The sequence below is a fragment of the Prionailurus bengalensis genome, chromosome B3 (assembly GCF_016509475.1).
Source record: "Prionailurus bengalensis isolate Pbe53 chromosome B3, Fcat_Pben_1.1_paternal_pri, whole genome shotgun sequence".
Lineage (NCBI taxonomy): Eukaryota > Metazoa > Chordata > Mammalia > Carnivora > Felidae > Prionailurus > Prionailurus bengalensis.
Window position 1 is genome coordinate 71,766,469 of NC_057355.1, and position 17,491 is coordinate 71,783,959.

At 46.2% G+C, this 17,491-nt stretch overlaps 1 protein-coding gene across 13 annotated transcripts in view; it reads right to left on the reverse strand.

The window, feature by feature from the left end:
• Positions 1 to 318: 318 nt before the first annotated feature.
• The window catches only part of TEP1 (telomerase associated protein 1), a 45,257-nt gene continuing 28,084 nt past the window's right edge, over positions 319 to 17,491 (reverse strand). Inside the window, exons 33-55 of one of the 13 annotated variants that reach the window (XM_043554177.1) lie at positions 17,137 to 17,251; positions 16,257 to 16,500; positions 15,941 to 16,064; positions 14,970 to 15,094; positions 14,746 to 14,845; positions 14,378 to 14,533; positions 14,019 to 14,231; positions 13,612 to 13,765; positions 13,293 to 13,505; positions 12,506 to 12,666; positions 12,150 to 12,263; positions 10,605 to 10,712; positions 10,111 to 10,243; positions 9,954 to 10,030; positions 9,446 to 9,578; positions 9,175 to 9,311; positions 8,894 to 9,018; positions 7,465 to 7,608; positions 7,217 to 7,313; positions 6,192 to 6,297; positions 5,881 to 6,086; positions 5,673 to 5,808; positions 319 to 421 (exon numbers count right to left, since the gene is read on the reverse strand). In XM_043554177.1, coding sequence (XP_043410112.1) covers positions 5,701 to 5,808; positions 5,881 to 6,086; positions 6,192 to 6,297; positions 7,217 to 7,313; positions 7,465 to 7,608; positions 8,894 to 9,018; positions 9,175 to 9,311; positions 9,446 to 9,578; positions 9,954 to 10,030; positions 10,111 to 10,243; positions 10,605 to 10,712; positions 12,150 to 12,263; positions 12,506 to 12,666; positions 13,293 to 13,505; positions 13,612 to 13,765; positions 14,019 to 14,231; positions 14,378 to 14,533; positions 14,746 to 14,845; positions 14,970 to 15,094; positions 15,941 to 16,064; positions 16,257 to 16,500; positions 17,137 to 17,251 — 3,093 coding nt within the window. In that variant the 3' untranslated portion in view covers positions 319 to 421; positions 5,673 to 5,700. Of the gene's footprint in view, positions 422 to 2,956; positions 3,928 to 5,000; positions 5,221 to 5,672; positions 5,809 to 5,880; positions 6,087 to 6,190; positions 6,298 to 7,216; positions 7,314 to 7,413; positions 7,609 to 8,893; positions 9,019 to 9,174; positions 9,312 to 9,445; positions 9,579 to 9,953; positions 10,031 to 10,110; positions 10,275 to 10,604; positions 10,713 to 12,149; positions 12,264 to 12,505; positions 12,667 to 13,292; positions 13,506 to 13,611; positions 13,766 to 14,018; positions 14,232 to 14,377; positions 14,534 to 14,745; positions 14,846 to 14,969; positions 15,095 to 15,940; positions 16,065 to 16,256; positions 16,501 to 17,136; positions 17,252 to 17,491 lie in introns of those variants that run through there. The other 12 variants (XM_043554174.1, XM_043554176.1, XM_043554173.1 and 9 more) reach the window with 12 other exon arrangements.

Genomic DNA, 17,491 nt, shown 5'->3' on the forward strand with positions numbered 1-17,491 from the left:
CATTGGCTTCTTTGGGCTCAACTTCTCCAAACACCTATTTCTTCTCACATTCGTACTTCTTCATTTTCAGGACAGAAAGTACCCATTGCTCTATGTATCCCACAGCTAGCTACAAATTACTCAGGATCCTGTTTCTTCACAGAAGAATAGCTTCTGTGCATTGACAATGCTAATGGAGAGTGATGTTTTTCCCCCACTTAATTCAATTTTTATGCAAACTGAAGTTTGTTGGGTATTCTTACAAGAAGGGTAGAGACAACAGAGGCCGAATTGTTCCCTTGTTCCCATCCAAATCTTCTAACGTGACTTTTTCCCCCATTTACCAACTGCAGACCAGGTCTCCCACCACTTATCTTAGGATTCAGCAGATGTCCAAAAATCTGGAAGCACTTAGAGGACTTGTCACTAAGCCTAAATACATCTCAGGGAGGAAAGGAGAGAATGGAATGAATTTTGACATACCCTGTTCCATTTAAGAAGTACCAAAGTCCAGGTCAGATCCAAAGACTTCCTGATTATTTGTAAACACATGCAACACAGACACACACACACACACACAAACACAGACAAAACCATACTTCATTAGATAAAAGTGAAGGTTATTTAAATGAAAACAGTAGCCTGTAACTTTTTAGAGATCAGATTACCAATCAAAACTTAAAATGTACATACCCTTTGACCTAAAAACCAGGTATGCATGTTTGTACAGATGATGTCAGTGTAGCATTGTTATATGTAAAAAAAGATCCCTAGTTAAATATATTCACTCCTTGAAATACTGTGCTGCTATTAAAACTAGACTACACACTTCTCCAAAAAGTAAAAGAGAGTATTTCCCAACTCATTCTATGAGGTAACATGAAACCAAAACCAGATAAAGATATCACCAGGGAAGAAAACTATAGATCAACTTCCCTTAAGAATATAGATGCGCAATAAAATGCTACCGAGACTAAACCAGTAACAAAAAGGACGATACACCATGATGAAGTGAGATTTATCAAAGGAATGCAAGATTGGTTCAACATATGCAAATCTATCAGGGTAGGACAAAAGTCACATGACGATCTCATGAGATACAGAAAAGGCATTTGGCAAAATCCAACACCCTTTCATGATAAACATTCAGCAAAGACTGGAAAGGAATTAAAAAAAAATTTTTTTTTAATGTTTATTTTTGAGAGAGAGGGAGAGACAGACCATGAGTGGGGGAGGGGCAGAGAGAGAGGGAGACACAGAATCTGAAGCAGGCTCCAGGCTGATCTGACAGCACAGAGCCCAACGTGTGGCTCGAATTCATGAACTGCAAGATCATGACCTGAGCCAGTTGGACACTTAACCAACTAAGCCACTCAGGCGCCCCCTCAAAAACATTTTTTTTTAAGTGATCAAAATTAACATCACCAGTAAGAAGTCATGTTGATAACATGTGCTCCAGATATGATATAACAAGAAGGACATATATCTTTTATTCTTCCCTTAAATCCACAATCTTAGTTCACTCATGAAAAAACATGAGACAAAGCCAAACTGAAAGACATTCTACAAAACACTGAACCAGTATTCTTCAAAAGTGTCAAGGTTATAGAAAGACTGAAAAACTCCCAATTGGCGGAGACTAAGGAGACAGGATGAGTAAATGCAATGTATTCTGGACTATAGAAAATGGGAATCTAAATGTGGCTATGTAAGGTGTTAGTGTTAGAGGAAGCTTGGTGAAAAGTATATAGGAATACTCTTCTGGAAATCTTAAATGATTTAAAAAAAAAAAGGATTAAGAGCCATTTTACTGGAAAAACACCAATGCCAAAAGGTTCTTTAGGGGTATAACTGTGTATCTGGTTCCTGGTTCTCCCTCCCAGTACGAGATAGGATGATACCTCTCTCCCTTTTGACAGTGGGTAGAGCTATGTGACTTGCTTTGCTCATATTTACAAAATACGAGTGGAAGTGATGTGTTTTATTTCTAGACCGAAGACTTAGAGCCCACAGATTTTGTTTGTTTGGTTGGTTTTTGCCACATTTCCTTTTTCCTGCCTTTGCAGTCACTGAAAATGTTAAGCGTGAGCAAAGTAGAGCAGAATCGCTCATGAATCCTTGCTGTGGCATGAGTAAGAAATAAATCTTTGTTATTTTAAGCTGTTGATATTCTGGAGTTGTTACCATAGCATAACCTCACTATCCTGACAGAAAACACATCCATTTTCCTGGATGGAAAGATAAGGTATTTGAAAGAATATCAGTTCCACATATATAAGTTTTTTTGAAAACTGAAGAATTTAGCCCAGATTTCATCTGACCAATTAAATAAATACCAGTAATGAAGACATTTTTGAGGAAGAGTAACAAGGTAATACTTGCACTATTGGGTCAGTAAAAGAACAGTCAAGCTAGACTTACTGAACACTTAGCACATCAAATGTTTCACCCACCGCGACTCATCTAATTCTTACAATATCCCCAAGAAGTAGGTCCCATTATTGTTCCTATTTAATAGACAGGGAAAGGGAGGCATGGAGATTTGAACTCAGGCAGGCTTTTTCCAAGTTCATGCTTTTAGCCACTTGGTTACCGGGTTTCTCTTAAATAGTGTTTCTCAAACTTTCTGTGATGAAGGACCAATTGTTTGTTTCTTTGTTTTAATTTCTGGTCTGTCATGGAACAATACTTTCATAAAATTTAATAAAAATGAGGAACTAGGAAAATGAAGTGAAAAGCATACAAACTACAAGCTTCAGTTTTTATTATTAAATTTGTCAGATATATAAGATTACTGTTCAAATTTCTATAACAATTTCTAAATGCTTACTCTCAATTTCTGTACCTACTGTGAACCACTAATAATTTGTAGACTGGCAGGGCACCTGGGTGGCTCAGTCAGTTAAGCGCCGGACTTCAGCTCAGGTCATGATCTCATGGTTCGTGAGTTTGAGCCCTGTGTTGGGCTGAGCCTGGAGCCTGCTTCGGATTCTGTCTCTCTCTGCCCCTCCTCCACTCATTCTCTGTCTGTCTCTCTCAAATATAAAAAATAAAACAAAAACTAATAATAATAATTTGTGGACTGGCACTAGTTTACAAACTAAACTTTAAGGAGCTCTGCTCTCGATTTGAAAACAGATTGTGAATAGATAGGTAGAAACATGTATAAAAATTTGGTATATGAAAAATATGTTTTTGTGGATGGGTAGGAGAAGACTGCTCTGATGTCCTATGATCCCACAATCCAATGGCTATAATTGTGGAACTCATCCAGATACTAGGAGACACTGAATTTCTTCTTAATGATAAGAACTCAGAAGATGTTTAAACTAAAACCTGAACTCCCTTGGGCACATACTTACTTTTACCTAGAGTCTCTTCTTATTGTCACTCATAGCAATTATACTCTGACCTTGCCATACGTCTACAAGATAAAAAAGATAGAAAAACCCCTTCAAGGAGGCCTGGCCAACAAGGCTGAGTCTATTGAGCAAAGGTCAAGTTAGCCTTTTAATTTTCTTTATCTCCATTCCTCTAGCCTTCGGTGGGGTGCTTTTGTAGAACTTTTATGCATGGAAGACAGACATCTAGGGCTTCCTCCTGTCCTTGGCCCATGCTTTCAGAGGAGGAAAAGGCCAAAGATTGAAATCAGCAACTTTTAGGATGATGCCATGCCATGGATCTCTAGCGTTTCTAGGTAGTATTATAAATCATAAATTTCAAAAAACCTTCATTTGGACTTCTAGTCACAAGGTGTATGGAGGAGGTGGTCTTGAAAGTATTTTTAGAGTCCTTGCATGAGGCACATGAGAAAAGATAGAAGCATGACCTATGATTAAGACATCAGCTGATGGCATTTCTTATGTCTTTATCCTCTGGCTGAGGGAGACCATGAGGCATTGGTAGAGGTAAGGAAAAAGTCCCTCAGGTGATTTCTCCATGTAAAACCTAGAATCAAGGTGAAATGAGAACAAAACTCAGTACCCCTCAACTCCCCAAATCCACAAAACTCATTTCTAGGTCAGAGTGCAGTGGTATTTCTTTAAGAGAACCTTACCAACCAGGACAAAATCTTGGCTTCTCATATACAAGTCCTTGAATTCTTGGGACATAGATCTTTAACCTTTCCCTAACCCTTAGAAAGGGCCTCAGGGAACTTCCTCTCCCATAAGATAGAATTACAGGAAAATAAGGTTCTAGAGCTTAGAAGGATCACAGTCCCTGGTGAGTCCATTGGTATAATTATTCTACCTTTTCATTTGTTTTAATCTGTGTGAACTTCAATTTGAGAGATACACTTTTGTGATTTCTTCCAAGAATGCAAATTACTATACTGACAAATGTATACAAGTCAAATGGCTGCTGCTGCTCTGTCAGAGGGTGTGAAAACCAGAAGTCTCGTAGTTTCAGTGCCCTGGCTTTTCATCTCTTAGCTGGGTAGGTAGTTCTGCATAGAAGACACCGTTTCTATGAGTGGAGCCTAATGTTCTCTCTAAATGCCCTAACTGGGCACTTTCAACTCACTCTTCCTTCTCTTATGCTTTCTTCTTTTAGTTTTTTTTAATGTTTTATTTATTTATTTATTTATCTATTTAGGGAGAGAGAGAGAATCCCAAGCACACCCCGCATTATCAGTGCAGAGCCTGACACAGGGCTCGATCTCATGAACAGTGAGATCATGACCTCAGCTGAAATCAAGAGTCAGATGCTTACCCAACTGAGCCACTCAGGGACCCCTCTTATTCTTTGTTGACTAAGTGAGAGGTCTTCAGCTCTCTGTTCAAACTAAGTGCTGGCCAACATCACTCATCCCTCCTACTGGCAGGAATGGTATCTTAGGATCCTGGGGTCAGCAAATGATAGAAGATTTCTAAAGCCTCGTTTCAAAGAATGTCTACTATAGATTTGGTTCTTTTTCTTGCAGTTCTAATAAGAATTAATGTTAAGTCAGCAAAAAAAAAAACATTAGAACTCCCATATTCTTGGTCCACATCCACTTCAGAGCATAGGCAAGACTGCACTTGAGGTTTTCTGACACTTTATTTTTAAAATTTAATCAAGAAAGTAGCCACTGGTATCTTCAGGCTTTGCATCTCTAGCACAGTGGTGTCTCTGCCTTCATTCCCAGGACAGAAAGTACACATTGCCCTGTGTGTCTCCCACTGCGAGCTCCAGGGTGGAGTTAGGGCCCAGCCAAGGTTCCAGGCAGCTCACAGCCCCTTCGCATTGGAACAGGCCCAGCTACAACGGGGAACAGAAAAGGGGGAGATAAGGGCTACAAGCCTAGGGTCTCCTTACTAACTTGTTTATCTCTCACATTAATGCCTTAAAAAATTTTTTTTTAATGTGTATTTTTGAGAGAGAGAGAGAGACAGAGTACAAGCAGGGTAGGGGCAGAGAGAGAGGAAGACACAGAATCCAAAGCAGGCTCCAGGCTCTGAGATGTCAACACAGAGCCTGACGTGGGGCTCAAAGTCACAAACAGTGAGATCATGACCTGAGCTGAAGTCAGATGCCTAACTGACTGAGCCACTCAGGTGCCCCTCACATTAATGCCTTTAATCTGGAAACAGGTCAGTTGCACATCATAGCAAAGACAGAAGAAACCAGATTTTTGATCTTTTGCACACTCTTTGCCTAAGTTTGCTCTCTTGTGACATCCTTTAGCCCTTCTTACACATATATGCACTTACCAGTTGCATACTGGGTCTCTCCCACAGCTTAACATCTCTGTCCTTTGAGGCTGTCACCAGCAGCCCCGGCAGCACATGGAGAGCCGTGACAGAGCCCGAGTGAATCTTGGAGGGAAAGGAGAAGCGGTATGGTGAGCTGTTAGGAAGCATCAGTCTGTCAGACAAAGAGCCTCCTTCCCTCTATTTGTGATCCTTCCCTCAAACTCACCTTTCTACGCTGCTGCGTCTTTAGCTGTGGGGGCGGTGACCAGCTATCTATGCTGTCATTCATAGATGGCTCTGTCCCTGGAGTTGGAGTTTCAGGCATTTCTGCTTCTTTCTGCCAGATGTCACCTGTGTCCCATTCTCCTTCCTGGGTGCATTTGGCGAGTTTCAATAGCATCCCGTCAGAACTGGCACACAAATATGACGACTCTGACATTTCAAGGGCAGAGGTTAGAGCTAGGTTTCCAGCCTTGAAGGACCTACCATCCCCCACAAGGCATCTCCAGACTCCTTTAGTCCACTCATCACACTCACCAGATTCAGGTTTGGCCTGAGTTACTAACACTAGGGTCCCATTTGGATTCTCCAAGGTCAGATCAAAGTTCAGGCTCTGTTCAAACTCTCCTGATTCCTTTTGCCTCTGTGAAAGGATGGCTCATTTTGTTTAGCCTACTTGCACTTGACCCTATCCAGCCAAAGCAACTCTTTTCAGCTCTGGGCTGTTCAGAACTTTTCTTAACTGTAATTTAGATACAGTAAAGCATATGAATCTTACATGTATGTCTCAATGAACTTTTACACATGTACACATCCATGTAATCACTGCTCAGATCAAACTGCGGAAAATTTCCATCACCCTGGAAACTTGCCTTCACGTCCCTTCCCTGTCAATGCCAGAGCACCCCCACCCCCTGTGCTAACAACATTCTGAGTTATCACTGTAAATTTCTTCTGCTTGTTCTTTAACTTCATTTGAATGAAATCATGGAGCATGTACCCTTCTGTGTCTGTCCTCTTTCGCCCCATGTACTGTCTATAAGATATGTCTGTTTTGTTCCAGATATTAGTACTTGCAGTGGCAAGGCAAGAGAGACATGAAAAAAATGCAATTAAGAAAACTCCTATGTTGATGGTTTCCCATGATCTTTTTAAAACTAGAATCCTTTTTTGTATCAAAAAAACCTCATAGGAAAGCCGAAACCCACTATAGAATGCTCCAGTTGAAGGAAGAGAAGGGAATTTAGAACCAATGCCTTTCCCTTCCTCTTATCCTCAAACATGGTCCCAAGGTTTTAAAAATATTGGTCCTGGGGGGCACCTGTTGAGCATCTGACTTTGGCTCAGGTCAGAATCTCGCAGTTCGTGAGTTCAAGCCCCACATCGGACCCTGTCAGCCTGTCAGGGCAGAGCCTGCTTCAGATCCTCTATCCCTCCTCTCTCTGCCCCTCCCTCACTTGCGCCCTCCCCAAAATAAATAAATATTAAAATATATAATATATGTATATATATATTGGCCCTGGACAAATGCTCATTTTAATACATACTCAAATAGGACTTACAATGAAATAAAGAACTCCACAGTTCCCTAGCTGTAGGACAAACACACCATAGTCTTGATGGGTAGACAACATAATAGGATATTCTGTAAAGCCGCTCCTGGTTTATAAGAAAGAAAGAAGGCAAATCCATGAACATCTCTCTATAAGATCCCAGTATTTTGTTCTAAGTTAGACCAAACTTCAGGGTAACCACTAACCCACTTTTCCTCTTTCTGTAGCCTGAGAGGAAACAGCATTTTGGATCCTACCAGATTACAGAGGGAGCATCCCCTGGCTTCATGTGCAGCAACTCCAAATCTGCTTTGGCCAAGATGAGGGTGTGACCGTCTGGGGCCAGGGCCACACCTGTCAGGAACCCTAAGTCCTCCAGCAGAACTCGGTTCAGGTGAAGACTGGAGTGCAAAAAAGGTACATGAGACAGAAAGTTCCTATTTTAGTCCCCCTCTCTCAGGCTCCTCTGCTCCCCATGAATTCCTTAGGAGTGAAGTACAAACACAATGCATTACCTTCACTATGAATTCTCTTCCTCTGTTTTCCTTCTGTCAGTATTCATTATCACCATCTCCTTACCTGCCCAAACTAAGAATCTCTTACATGCCTGTCTTTTCCTTCCATCCTGATTGATAAGCACTGCGGATTCTACTTTAACAGATGCCTAAACCTCTCTCCCCGCTTTGCATCCTACTGCCCAGCTCAGGGCCCACATTATTTCTTCCCTGGACTAGAACAACTAATGTAAAGGTGATCTCCCTGCCCTTCACATCCTCCATACTGCCACTAGAATCCTCTTCCTCAATTTCAGATCATTATTCTGTTCAAAATTCTTAGCACTGTGCTCTCCACAACCTGGCCCCAGTTTATCTTTTCAATCCAAATTCCCCGACACCCCCACCCCCACTCTCACCAAGAACCCAACACTTGGCTGTGCCCAGAATATACCATGCACTCTCATGCCTCCTTGCTTTCTGTTAATGCTACTTGCTCTTCCTGAAACATCATTCCCTTCCCTTATGGGTCTAGAAAACTCCTGCTCATCCTTTAAGCCCAACATCAAACAGCAACTCTTTTGTACACCATAAATTTCTCAAATTCTGCACCCCCAGGAATTATATATCTCTCTCTTCATTATAGCACTAACCACTCTGCATGTTGCTGGTGGTTTACTTAAGTACACATTCTTCCACTGTGCTTCCTTAATTAAAAGGTAATTTCAGGGGTGCCTGGGTGACTCAGTCAGTTAAGTGTCTAACTCTTGATTTTGGCTCAGGTCATGATCTCACGGTTCATGACTTCAAGCCCTGCATTTGGCTCTGCCTGACAGCGTGGAGCCTGCTTGGGATTCTGTCTCCCTCTCTCTTTGTCCCTCCCCTGCTCGCGCTCTCTCTCTCTCTCTCTCTCTCTCTCTCAAAATAAATAAAAATAAACAACAACAAAAAAAAAAGGATTTTCAATCTGGTTCATACTGCCTGGTTCAGAGCTTAGCATAAAGTAGGCACATGGTAATTATTATTTAAATTGACATGATGAGGAACCAAAAACAATTTCCCAGGGTCTTTTCCCCATTTGCTAACATCCTGTTAGTTCCTAGTTCAGAAGTAGAGGTGGAGTGATTTGCTCAAAATCCTGGGTGTGAGGAGACCACCGTGGTATCACATTAACCCAGCTGCCCCCTTTCACCTGAAATTTGTCTGTGTCGAACCCTTCTGCAATTCCACTTGCCACTCGCTGACCTTTTCATTAGCACTGAGAACAATCAAGGTGTGTGCTGAGTACCAGATCAGAGCACTGATGCTGCCTGGAGCCTTGAGAACACAACAGGTCCATTTCAGTATTCCTGAGGTGCCAGGACTAACCTTCCTTCCACTCCCAGACATCCCCTCTTACCCCAGCACGTGCCACTACATGCACAGCCAGGGCAGAACTCACATACACAAGGAACCAAGGTTGCCCCAACACACCTGTGCTGTGGCCACAGCCTTAGCTCCATGCCACAAGATTAGTTCCCCAGTTTGATTCCCAGACACTGCCATAGAACCATCTGGGGCCCAGGCCACAGCAGTGATGGCTGTAGGACTCCTGGGCATATACCTGTCATCTGGAGAAGGAAGTGATGCATTAGAAGCTGAACCACTATTGAGATGAAAGAAGAGATATCAGGCCACCCTGACCTTCATGGTCCCACGAACACACCCCTCTTTCATATGTTGCCTCGCTCCATGACTCACTCACCTGCTTCCTTAGGTACCTGCCAGAGCCGAATGGAACCATCCTCTGAGGTAGTCAACAGGAGGCCTGAGGTCTCTGAAACAGCAGCTGCACTGATTGGACCACTGTGTCCCAGGAGGGTGTGTGTTTGAAACACCTAGGAGGGGGGTGCCTGGGTGGCTCAGTCAGTTAAGGGTCAGACTTCAGCTCAGGTCATGATCTTACAGTTCGTGGGTTCAAGCCCTGCACAGGCTCTGTGCTGACAGCTCAGAGCCTGGAGGCTGTTTTGGATTCTGTGTCTCCCTCTCTCTGCCCCTCCCCAACTCTCTCTCTCTCTCTCTCTCTCTCTCTCTCTCTCTCTCTCTCAAAAATAAAGAAACATTAAAAAAAAAAAATGAAACACCTAAGAGGAAAGGATGGAGGTGGGCCCAGCGGTGGGGGGAGGGGGAGGCACAGGAATGTCAACACAACAAAAGGCTGTTCCACTATACCCCCTCCACTCCGCCCCCCCCAGTCCTTTCAGGGAACTCACCAAGAGTGGATGCCACAACCGTGTGGCCCCATCCAGTCCAACAGTCACCACTAGAAGCTCTGACCCAGGCTGCCCAGCTGATAAGGCACAGAGACTAAGTCAAAAGAAGGGAAGAAGCATGGGCGAAAGGGAGGGAAGGGGGCTGACAATCCCTTACCTGGCTGGGGCTCCAAGGCAGCTGCACAGTGGCTGATCGGTCCTGAGTGAGCAGGGATGCTAGTCAGCTCCACGCCCTGATGGTCCCACACTTTCAAGGTCCCATCTCGGCCCACAGACACCACATGTTCTTCCTGCCCCAGAGCACAGGATCAGTACAGAGTCCTACTGAGCAGGATATGGGGAGTGTGACTCCTACCAGGAGGTGAGGGCAGACCACTAAAGGCTTAGGCATTGTCAAAGAGGAAAACGCAGGGACAGAGTCTGGGTGGCTCAGGACTGCAATCCTGCATGAGGTCCAGATACTAAGCTGCCCTCTTCCTCCCATCACACCAACCCTCAGCCTCAATACCCTAGATCGGTTCTAATCCAGGCCCGAGTATCTCATTCTTTATACTTCTTTTACCTTTGAGATTAGATACCCAAGGCACCCAGTGTCCCAAAGCCTACTTAGCTTTCCTAGAGCCCCCACTGAGCTCTCCACTGCCTTCTCACCACGGCTAACACGGCGCTCACGGCACTCTGATGACCTAGGAACTGGCCAAGCTGCTGTTTCAGTTCTGGGTCCCACAGCCCCACAGAGCCATCACTGGAGCAGGAGACCTGCAGAGTCAGAGGTTGGAGGAATGGGATTATCAGCATGCTTCCAGCATTTTTGTGTGTTTATAATATTGGGGAGGAGCAGTAAGGCTTGTGATTAAGAACATGGGATGTCCTGGGTTCTAGCTCTGCCATACTTTACTTTGTGACCTGGGACAAGTTCATGTCTCTAAGCCTTAGAATTCTTATCTACTCAATAAGGATAATAACAGTGTATCTATCTCATATGGCTGCTGTGGGGCTAATGCACCTGCCTGGACTTAGGACTTAGCACACTGCCTAGCACATACTAAGCACTGAATAAATAGAGGCTATTGTCCTTGTTATTAATATAATGTCAGTCAACAAACCCAGACAAAGGTGAAAAGTCTGCAATGCCAAGAAAAGATCCAGCTACCTAAAAGGCAAGGATAGGGCAGATATAACAAGTTTATTCAACTGATACTCCTTTCTCATCTCTTCTTGAGAATAATATAGGGACTCTGCATTGGAACACTAGGTTTTACCAACCTTGAGTGCATAATTTGAGTTGGTTTTTTTTGTTTTTTTGTTTTTTGCCTTAGGACTAAAGAAATCATAGCAGTAGCCTTTAACTGCAGGGACAGGGCATACTAAATCCTTAGGGAGACAGTGTGTGTTCTTGTTAACAGCATGGGCTTTCTTTTCTTCTTCTTCTTTTTTAATGTTTATTTATTTTGATAGAGACAGAGAGTATGAGCAGGGGAGGGGCAGAGAGGGAGACAGAGAGAATCCCAAGCAGGCTCTGCACTGTCAGCACGGAGCCCCACGTGGGGCTCAAACTCACGAACCATGAGATCATGACCTGAGCTGAAATCAAGTCAGATGCTTAACTGACAGAGCCACCCAGGTACCCCAAGTGCATGGGCTTTCTTATGTTTACTGGTTCAGTTCATAACTTACCTGACCTTAGAAATGTTCTTTAATCTATCTGAGCTCTATATCCTTGTCTGTGAGAGATAATAGTAGTATCTAGGGGCGCCTGGGTGGCGCAGTCGGTTAAGCGGCCGACTTCAGCCAGGTCACGATCTCGCGCTCCGTGAGTTCGAGCCCCGCGTCGGGCTCTGGGCTGATGGCTCGGAGCCTGGAGCCTGTTTCCGATTCTGTGTCTCCCTCTCTCTCTGCCCCTCCCCCGTTCATGCTCTGTCTCTCTCTGTCCCAAAAATAAATAAACGTTGAAAAAAAAAAAATTTAAAAAAAAAAAATAGTAGTATCTATATCTGCTTTACAAGGAGTTGTAAAGAGTAAAAGAGGCAAGACATTCAAAGAGCTTAGTTCAATGCCTGGCACATACTAAGTGCTCAATAAATGTCAGCTATTACTATTATTATAAATGGGTGTTAGAAATAGGATGAGATGGACAGTGTTGTCCTCCCCCAGGAACCCTGCTGAGCTCTGCCCCACCCCCACCTCTTCCCTTACCAATAGGTTGTCTTTGGTCCAGGCACAGCCGGTGACCCAGTCACGGTGACAAGCAGAGAAGGAGTAAATCAGAACAGGGGCTTTGGGCATCTGCACATCCCAGCAGAAGAGACTCTGGATAGGTCCCAAGAGAGGGGGCAGTCAGGACCACAGGAGGGAGGTAGGAATACCAGGGCCATTTGGGGCAAGAAATTTTAAAGGGAAAGGGGATATCAAGGAAGGGATGGTGGGCAGATGTGGCAAAGGAGATATGGCAAAACGAAATGCCTTAGGGAGCAATGGGAAATGGGCTGTTGAGGAATCCAGGGACCAGAGGGGCTGTGGGGCCCAAGGTGGGAGGACCCCCTGTGGCTCACCCGGTCCCTGCCCCCAGTGGCCAGCCTGCCTCCATCAGTGTTGAAGCTACAGCAGTTTACAGGTCCCTCGTGTCCCCGGAGCTCAGTGCCACAGGGAAAGTCTTCTGCCTTTTGGGGCAGTGTCAGCAACTGCTTTGGCCAGAGCCGCACTGTGAAATCTTCTGCATTGGAAATAGGGAGAAGGGAAGATTCTCTGAAAGAGGAAGTGTGACAGGACCCCAAAGACAAAGGCAATCATGCGGGGCGAGGGCGATGTCCCACGGCACAGCTCCAGGGAGAAAAGCAGTGAGTCATAGGCTGTAGAAAGCCTGAACAGGGGGTTAGTCATCATATGAGTTCACAGGACAGGAATATCAGGCACTCCCAGCTCTCGCTCTTCAGCTGTCTAACTCCCTGCTACACCTCCAGACCCTCCTCTTCTCAAGTGCCCACTATTACTTGGACCAAGCTTCCTACCTAGAGAGGACTAAGGCCTCTCTCCTCATTTTCACCTCAACATCTCTCCTCATAAGGGAATGTCATTCCTATACAAAGCAAAGTGTCCCACTGGGCAGAAACTCAAAGAATTATAGGGATTACAAAGAGGTCCCAGAATCAGGGCTAGGAAATACGAAGAAATAGTCTAGACTGCTTATGTAAGATAAATGCATTTAAAACCACTTTCAAAGTTGTAAAAAAAAAAAAAAAAAAAAAAGTGTGTGTATTTTCTTGTATGCATATACATATAAATTGAGGGAAACTATTAGCATCTTTAAAAGAAAGCTGCCCACTGCCCACCCAGCAGTACCTGAGGCAGAAGCTAAGAGTTCGTTGGAGGTGGCCAGTCCCAACACGGGTTTCTGGTATCTGGACAAGAGCCAGAGGGACTGAAGGGAACTTTCCGTGAGATGCCAGCCTTGCAGGGACCCATCTTCTGCACCACTCACCAACACCTTAGGGCTGAGCCAGGCCAGTGCCGACACTGCCACATCTAGTGTTTGACACTGAGCCCCCTGGGAACCTAGAGAATCACCAGAAAACATAGAGTAAGATATTCCAAAAGGGAATTCAGGGTGGGGAGGTTCTTTCCAAAGGCCCAAACACCCCATCCTCTCTCTCTTCAGTACCTGAAGCAATTGTATAGATCCTAATGCCATCTGCTCGGTACCCAACAGCCACTCGATCGCCATCTGGGTTGAGAGCCACAGAGAGGGCAGGAGAGAGGGGAAGGGAACCAAGGCATCCCCGGGGCCGACCCAGAGATCCGGACCACACCTGAACCTGAGGGCCAAGAACAGGACTTAAAGATACACCACTTCCACCCCCAGAGTGACAGCCACCCCCATGAAAGTCCTCCTTTCAAAGAGTCTTCTCTGGAGAGCTGCTCGCGCACACACCTGCACCCCTCTCCCCGTAGCTTGCACCAGCTAAGCTCCTCCCCCGTCTCCCCGACAAAGGCTCCACCCTTACCCAAATATTCCCTGCCTTTCGTACCCCCTCCTCAGAACCCACCACCAGCCCTCTGCAACCTGACCTTGCCATCCTCTCCGGCTGTCAGTAACTGGCACCCAGCACGCAGGAAAAGGGCAGCGGCCACTGTGCCATGGTGGGCAGGGAAGGCAGCCAGCCGTGCCCCCTCATGCCAGGACCACAGCTCCACCATCCCGTCCAGCCGACCCACAGCCACAACCCGCCCAGGCACATTGAAAGTCAAGGTACGGATGGAGGCTCCTGGGGCTCCCAGTTCCTACATGAGGGGGTAGAAATGGAAATGTCGGGACCTGCTCTCAACACAAGCCCAAAGTGAAACAGAATGTGGATGTCCGTCACTCCACATCTTCTGCTCCCACCCTCTTGAGCTTCCTCCCCCAGGGCTACACAGGACCATCTCACCTTGATAGCTTTGAGCCCGTCCACATGGAAGAAGCTGAAACTGCCAGCCCAGCTGCCTATGGCTATCACCTGCCCTTCTGGGTGGAAAGTAACGCAGTTCAGGGGCCTGGGACATGTATGTTCAAAGGCCAGCTGCCAGTGGACTGTGTCCCACAGCTGAAGGAGACAGAAGGAGAGGAATCTAGATGCTGAGTACAGATGCCTGAGCATCACAGTCCCAGAAGCCACCTTATCCAGTCCCCTGCCCTCAGCAGGGAAGGCTTCCCCCAGCTAAGTAGTCAGCAGCTCTGCCTCACAAAGAAAACAACTTCACGGGGCTGACTTGGCAGTTAAGGCCACTTTGACTACCACAGCCCCTTGATCATTACCTTGAGACATCCTCCCAGGCACACAGTGGCCAGCAGTCGGCGGTCTGGGCTGAGGCAGCAGCCAGTGATTTGGTACTGGTGAGCCTTGGTCTGGAGCACCCTATCCCAGGGAGACAAAGTCAGGCTCCTGGGGCCCCTGGCCTCCATCCTCTTTCTTCTCCCCTGGGGGCTCCCAACAAGCAGGGAAAGCCCTCACTCCCAGACATGAGGGAGGGACCCCTTACCGACAACCTTGCTTCAGGTCCCAGAGCTCCAAAAGCCCATCAAAGGCAGTGAGAAAGAGGGCACTGTCCGAGAAGAATGAGCAAGAGGATACCCCATCACAGCCGCTCACCAAAGACTTCTCCTCCTGTGACAATGAGCAGGAAAGCATGCTCAGGACATTCCCTTGACCCCCCAATGTCCAGCACTCCCAGCCCCAATCAAAAAGGAGGCCAAGGCAAGAAGGGCTGGAGAAAGTGTGGCCCTCTGTCCCCACACCAGGAATGCTTGTTAAAAGTAAAAAGCGTTGGGCCCAGCTCCAGATGTCGGCCAAGCTCAGGTTCAAGTGGGGCCACAAAGTCTCCCCTACTCCAAACCCCATAAGTATCTCCAAGTCACAGAAGATTTTGATGGGTCTGAGGAGGGAATGGTGTTACACGCATGCATGCTATGGGGGTGGGGGGGTGATATGGTTGGGAAGCAGAGAGAGGCTGTGGCTGTGGCTGTGGGACCCACCTCTGCAGCCTAATTTGCTGTTACTCTCCCTTAAGCACCCTCTACTCATTCCAGCAATTCCCAGGAAACATTCTCCCCTATGCCTTTCACTCAACTGGAATGCCTGCCCTTGTCTGTCCCTGTTCTCTGGTAAGTACCCAACTCATTCAGCTCTTGTCCATGTCACATGGCTATGTTTTGATTCCTTTTCCCCTTGTATGTCATATCTTTCAACAAAACTGACCACTTGGTGGGCAAAGACAATGTCCTACCCCTGTTTTCCTTGTGATGCTTAGTACAGTACAGCCTCAGTACAACCTTGAATGGAAGGTGTGACGCAAATATTTGGAAAGCATGATTGATTTTGTGACCAAGCTTTCGATCTGATGTGAGGAAATAAAAGTTGCTGAATCAAACAGGGTGAAAACAGGTGGGGTTGGCTTGCCTAGTCTGTGAGGCTTTTTCTGGAGGCAAACTCTGCCCGCCTTGAGCATCATACCTGCCAGGTTTTCAGGTCCAACAGGTAAACCATCCCACTGGCTGTGCCCACAGCAGCTCTTTGCCCCCTGGGGCACAAGGCCACTGCAGTGGGGGATGAGGAAACTGTCAGAGACAGGCTGGAGCTAGAGAGAGTAGCAAGAAAGGGAGGAAATGAGGAATCAGGGAAGGAAGCCAATGGAAACTCGTGTTTGCATTTCTGTCCCTGAATCCCCCTCTCCACAGTGACTTTGGTCTGTCCTTTTTTCTCCAGTTTCAGAAAGGACTGTAGCTTGCTCTCTGGTGGGCTTACCAGCATCTGGGGCCAAGGGCCTTACCTCTGCCGGCCCCCCACGGTGTGGGGTTTATTCAACCATCGTAGCATGTGCTGGAGGCGCCAACGCCGCTGGGAAAGCTGGGGTGCCTGGTGGCAAAGAGGCGAGTCCAGAGGCTGGTTGGCTGCCTGCTGGAGCAGGAGCAGGGGGTACTGGTTGAGGATTGGAGCCTGCTGCCTCAGGAATGTGTGAAACACAGCAGTGTCAGTCTCAGGAAGACTTGGTTCCTCTTCGGGGACTGAGGAAGCTATGGAAAAGCAGCACTGTGTCACTGGGGGGGCTAGCCTAGACCCCCATTAACCCCATTAGCCAAGTATGTCAGGCAGTGTCTAAAATGTCGTCTCACAAAACATAAGAGACTCTTAAATATAGAGAACAAACAGAGGGCTGCTGGAGGGGTTGTGGGAGTGGGGATGGGCTAAATGGGTAAGGGGCACTGAGGAATCTACTCCTAAAATCATTGTGGCACCATGTGCTAACTAACTTGGATGTAAATTATAAAAAATAAATAAATTTTAGAAAGTAAAAAAGAGAAAAATAAAATAAAATGTCGTCTCAAAGTCTTCTGACCCCACATCAGGAACACCCATTAGACATACAAAGCCATAGGCCCCACTCCAGACCTAGGGAAATGGAATCTGGGGACCCGGAGATCTGCAGTTTGAACAACAATCCTAGGTAATTTTATACCTATTAAATAATGTTTGGAAACCTCTGGTCTAAGAGATCTGGGCAGAAGGTCCCCTGAAAATTACTTGCTTACCCCCTTGGCATTTTTAACCTAGAAGAGAAATTTAACTGTTCTTTGCATTATACCTCCCCCGGAGCAGACCCCCCATGAACACACCCAGGAGGCCCAGATCTCAGAGAAGCCACCTCTCACCATAGAGGGCATGGGCCTCCAAGAGCCGAGAGACCAGACCCAGTTCCAGATGTGCAGCCACCACGTGGAGATTGGTGAGGAATTTTGCAAGAAGGTCACGGTTCCCGCTCTGGAGCTGGGAAGGTCATTGGATTCATTAGGATATGAAGAGGCAGGTGAGGAGGAATAGTCTAGTTTTAGACCTTGTCTGTGCAGCCAGGACCTCAACCTAGGAGCTGGGACAAAGGACCTCAAGGAAGAGGGCAGGAAAACTGAAAGGAGAAAGGTAGAGGGGCATCATGGTAGTGGTGATGGTGCGGTCAAGAGGGAGTGGGGTCTCAGAACAGTCAAAGCAGCTGCTTGGGAGAAGGTGTCT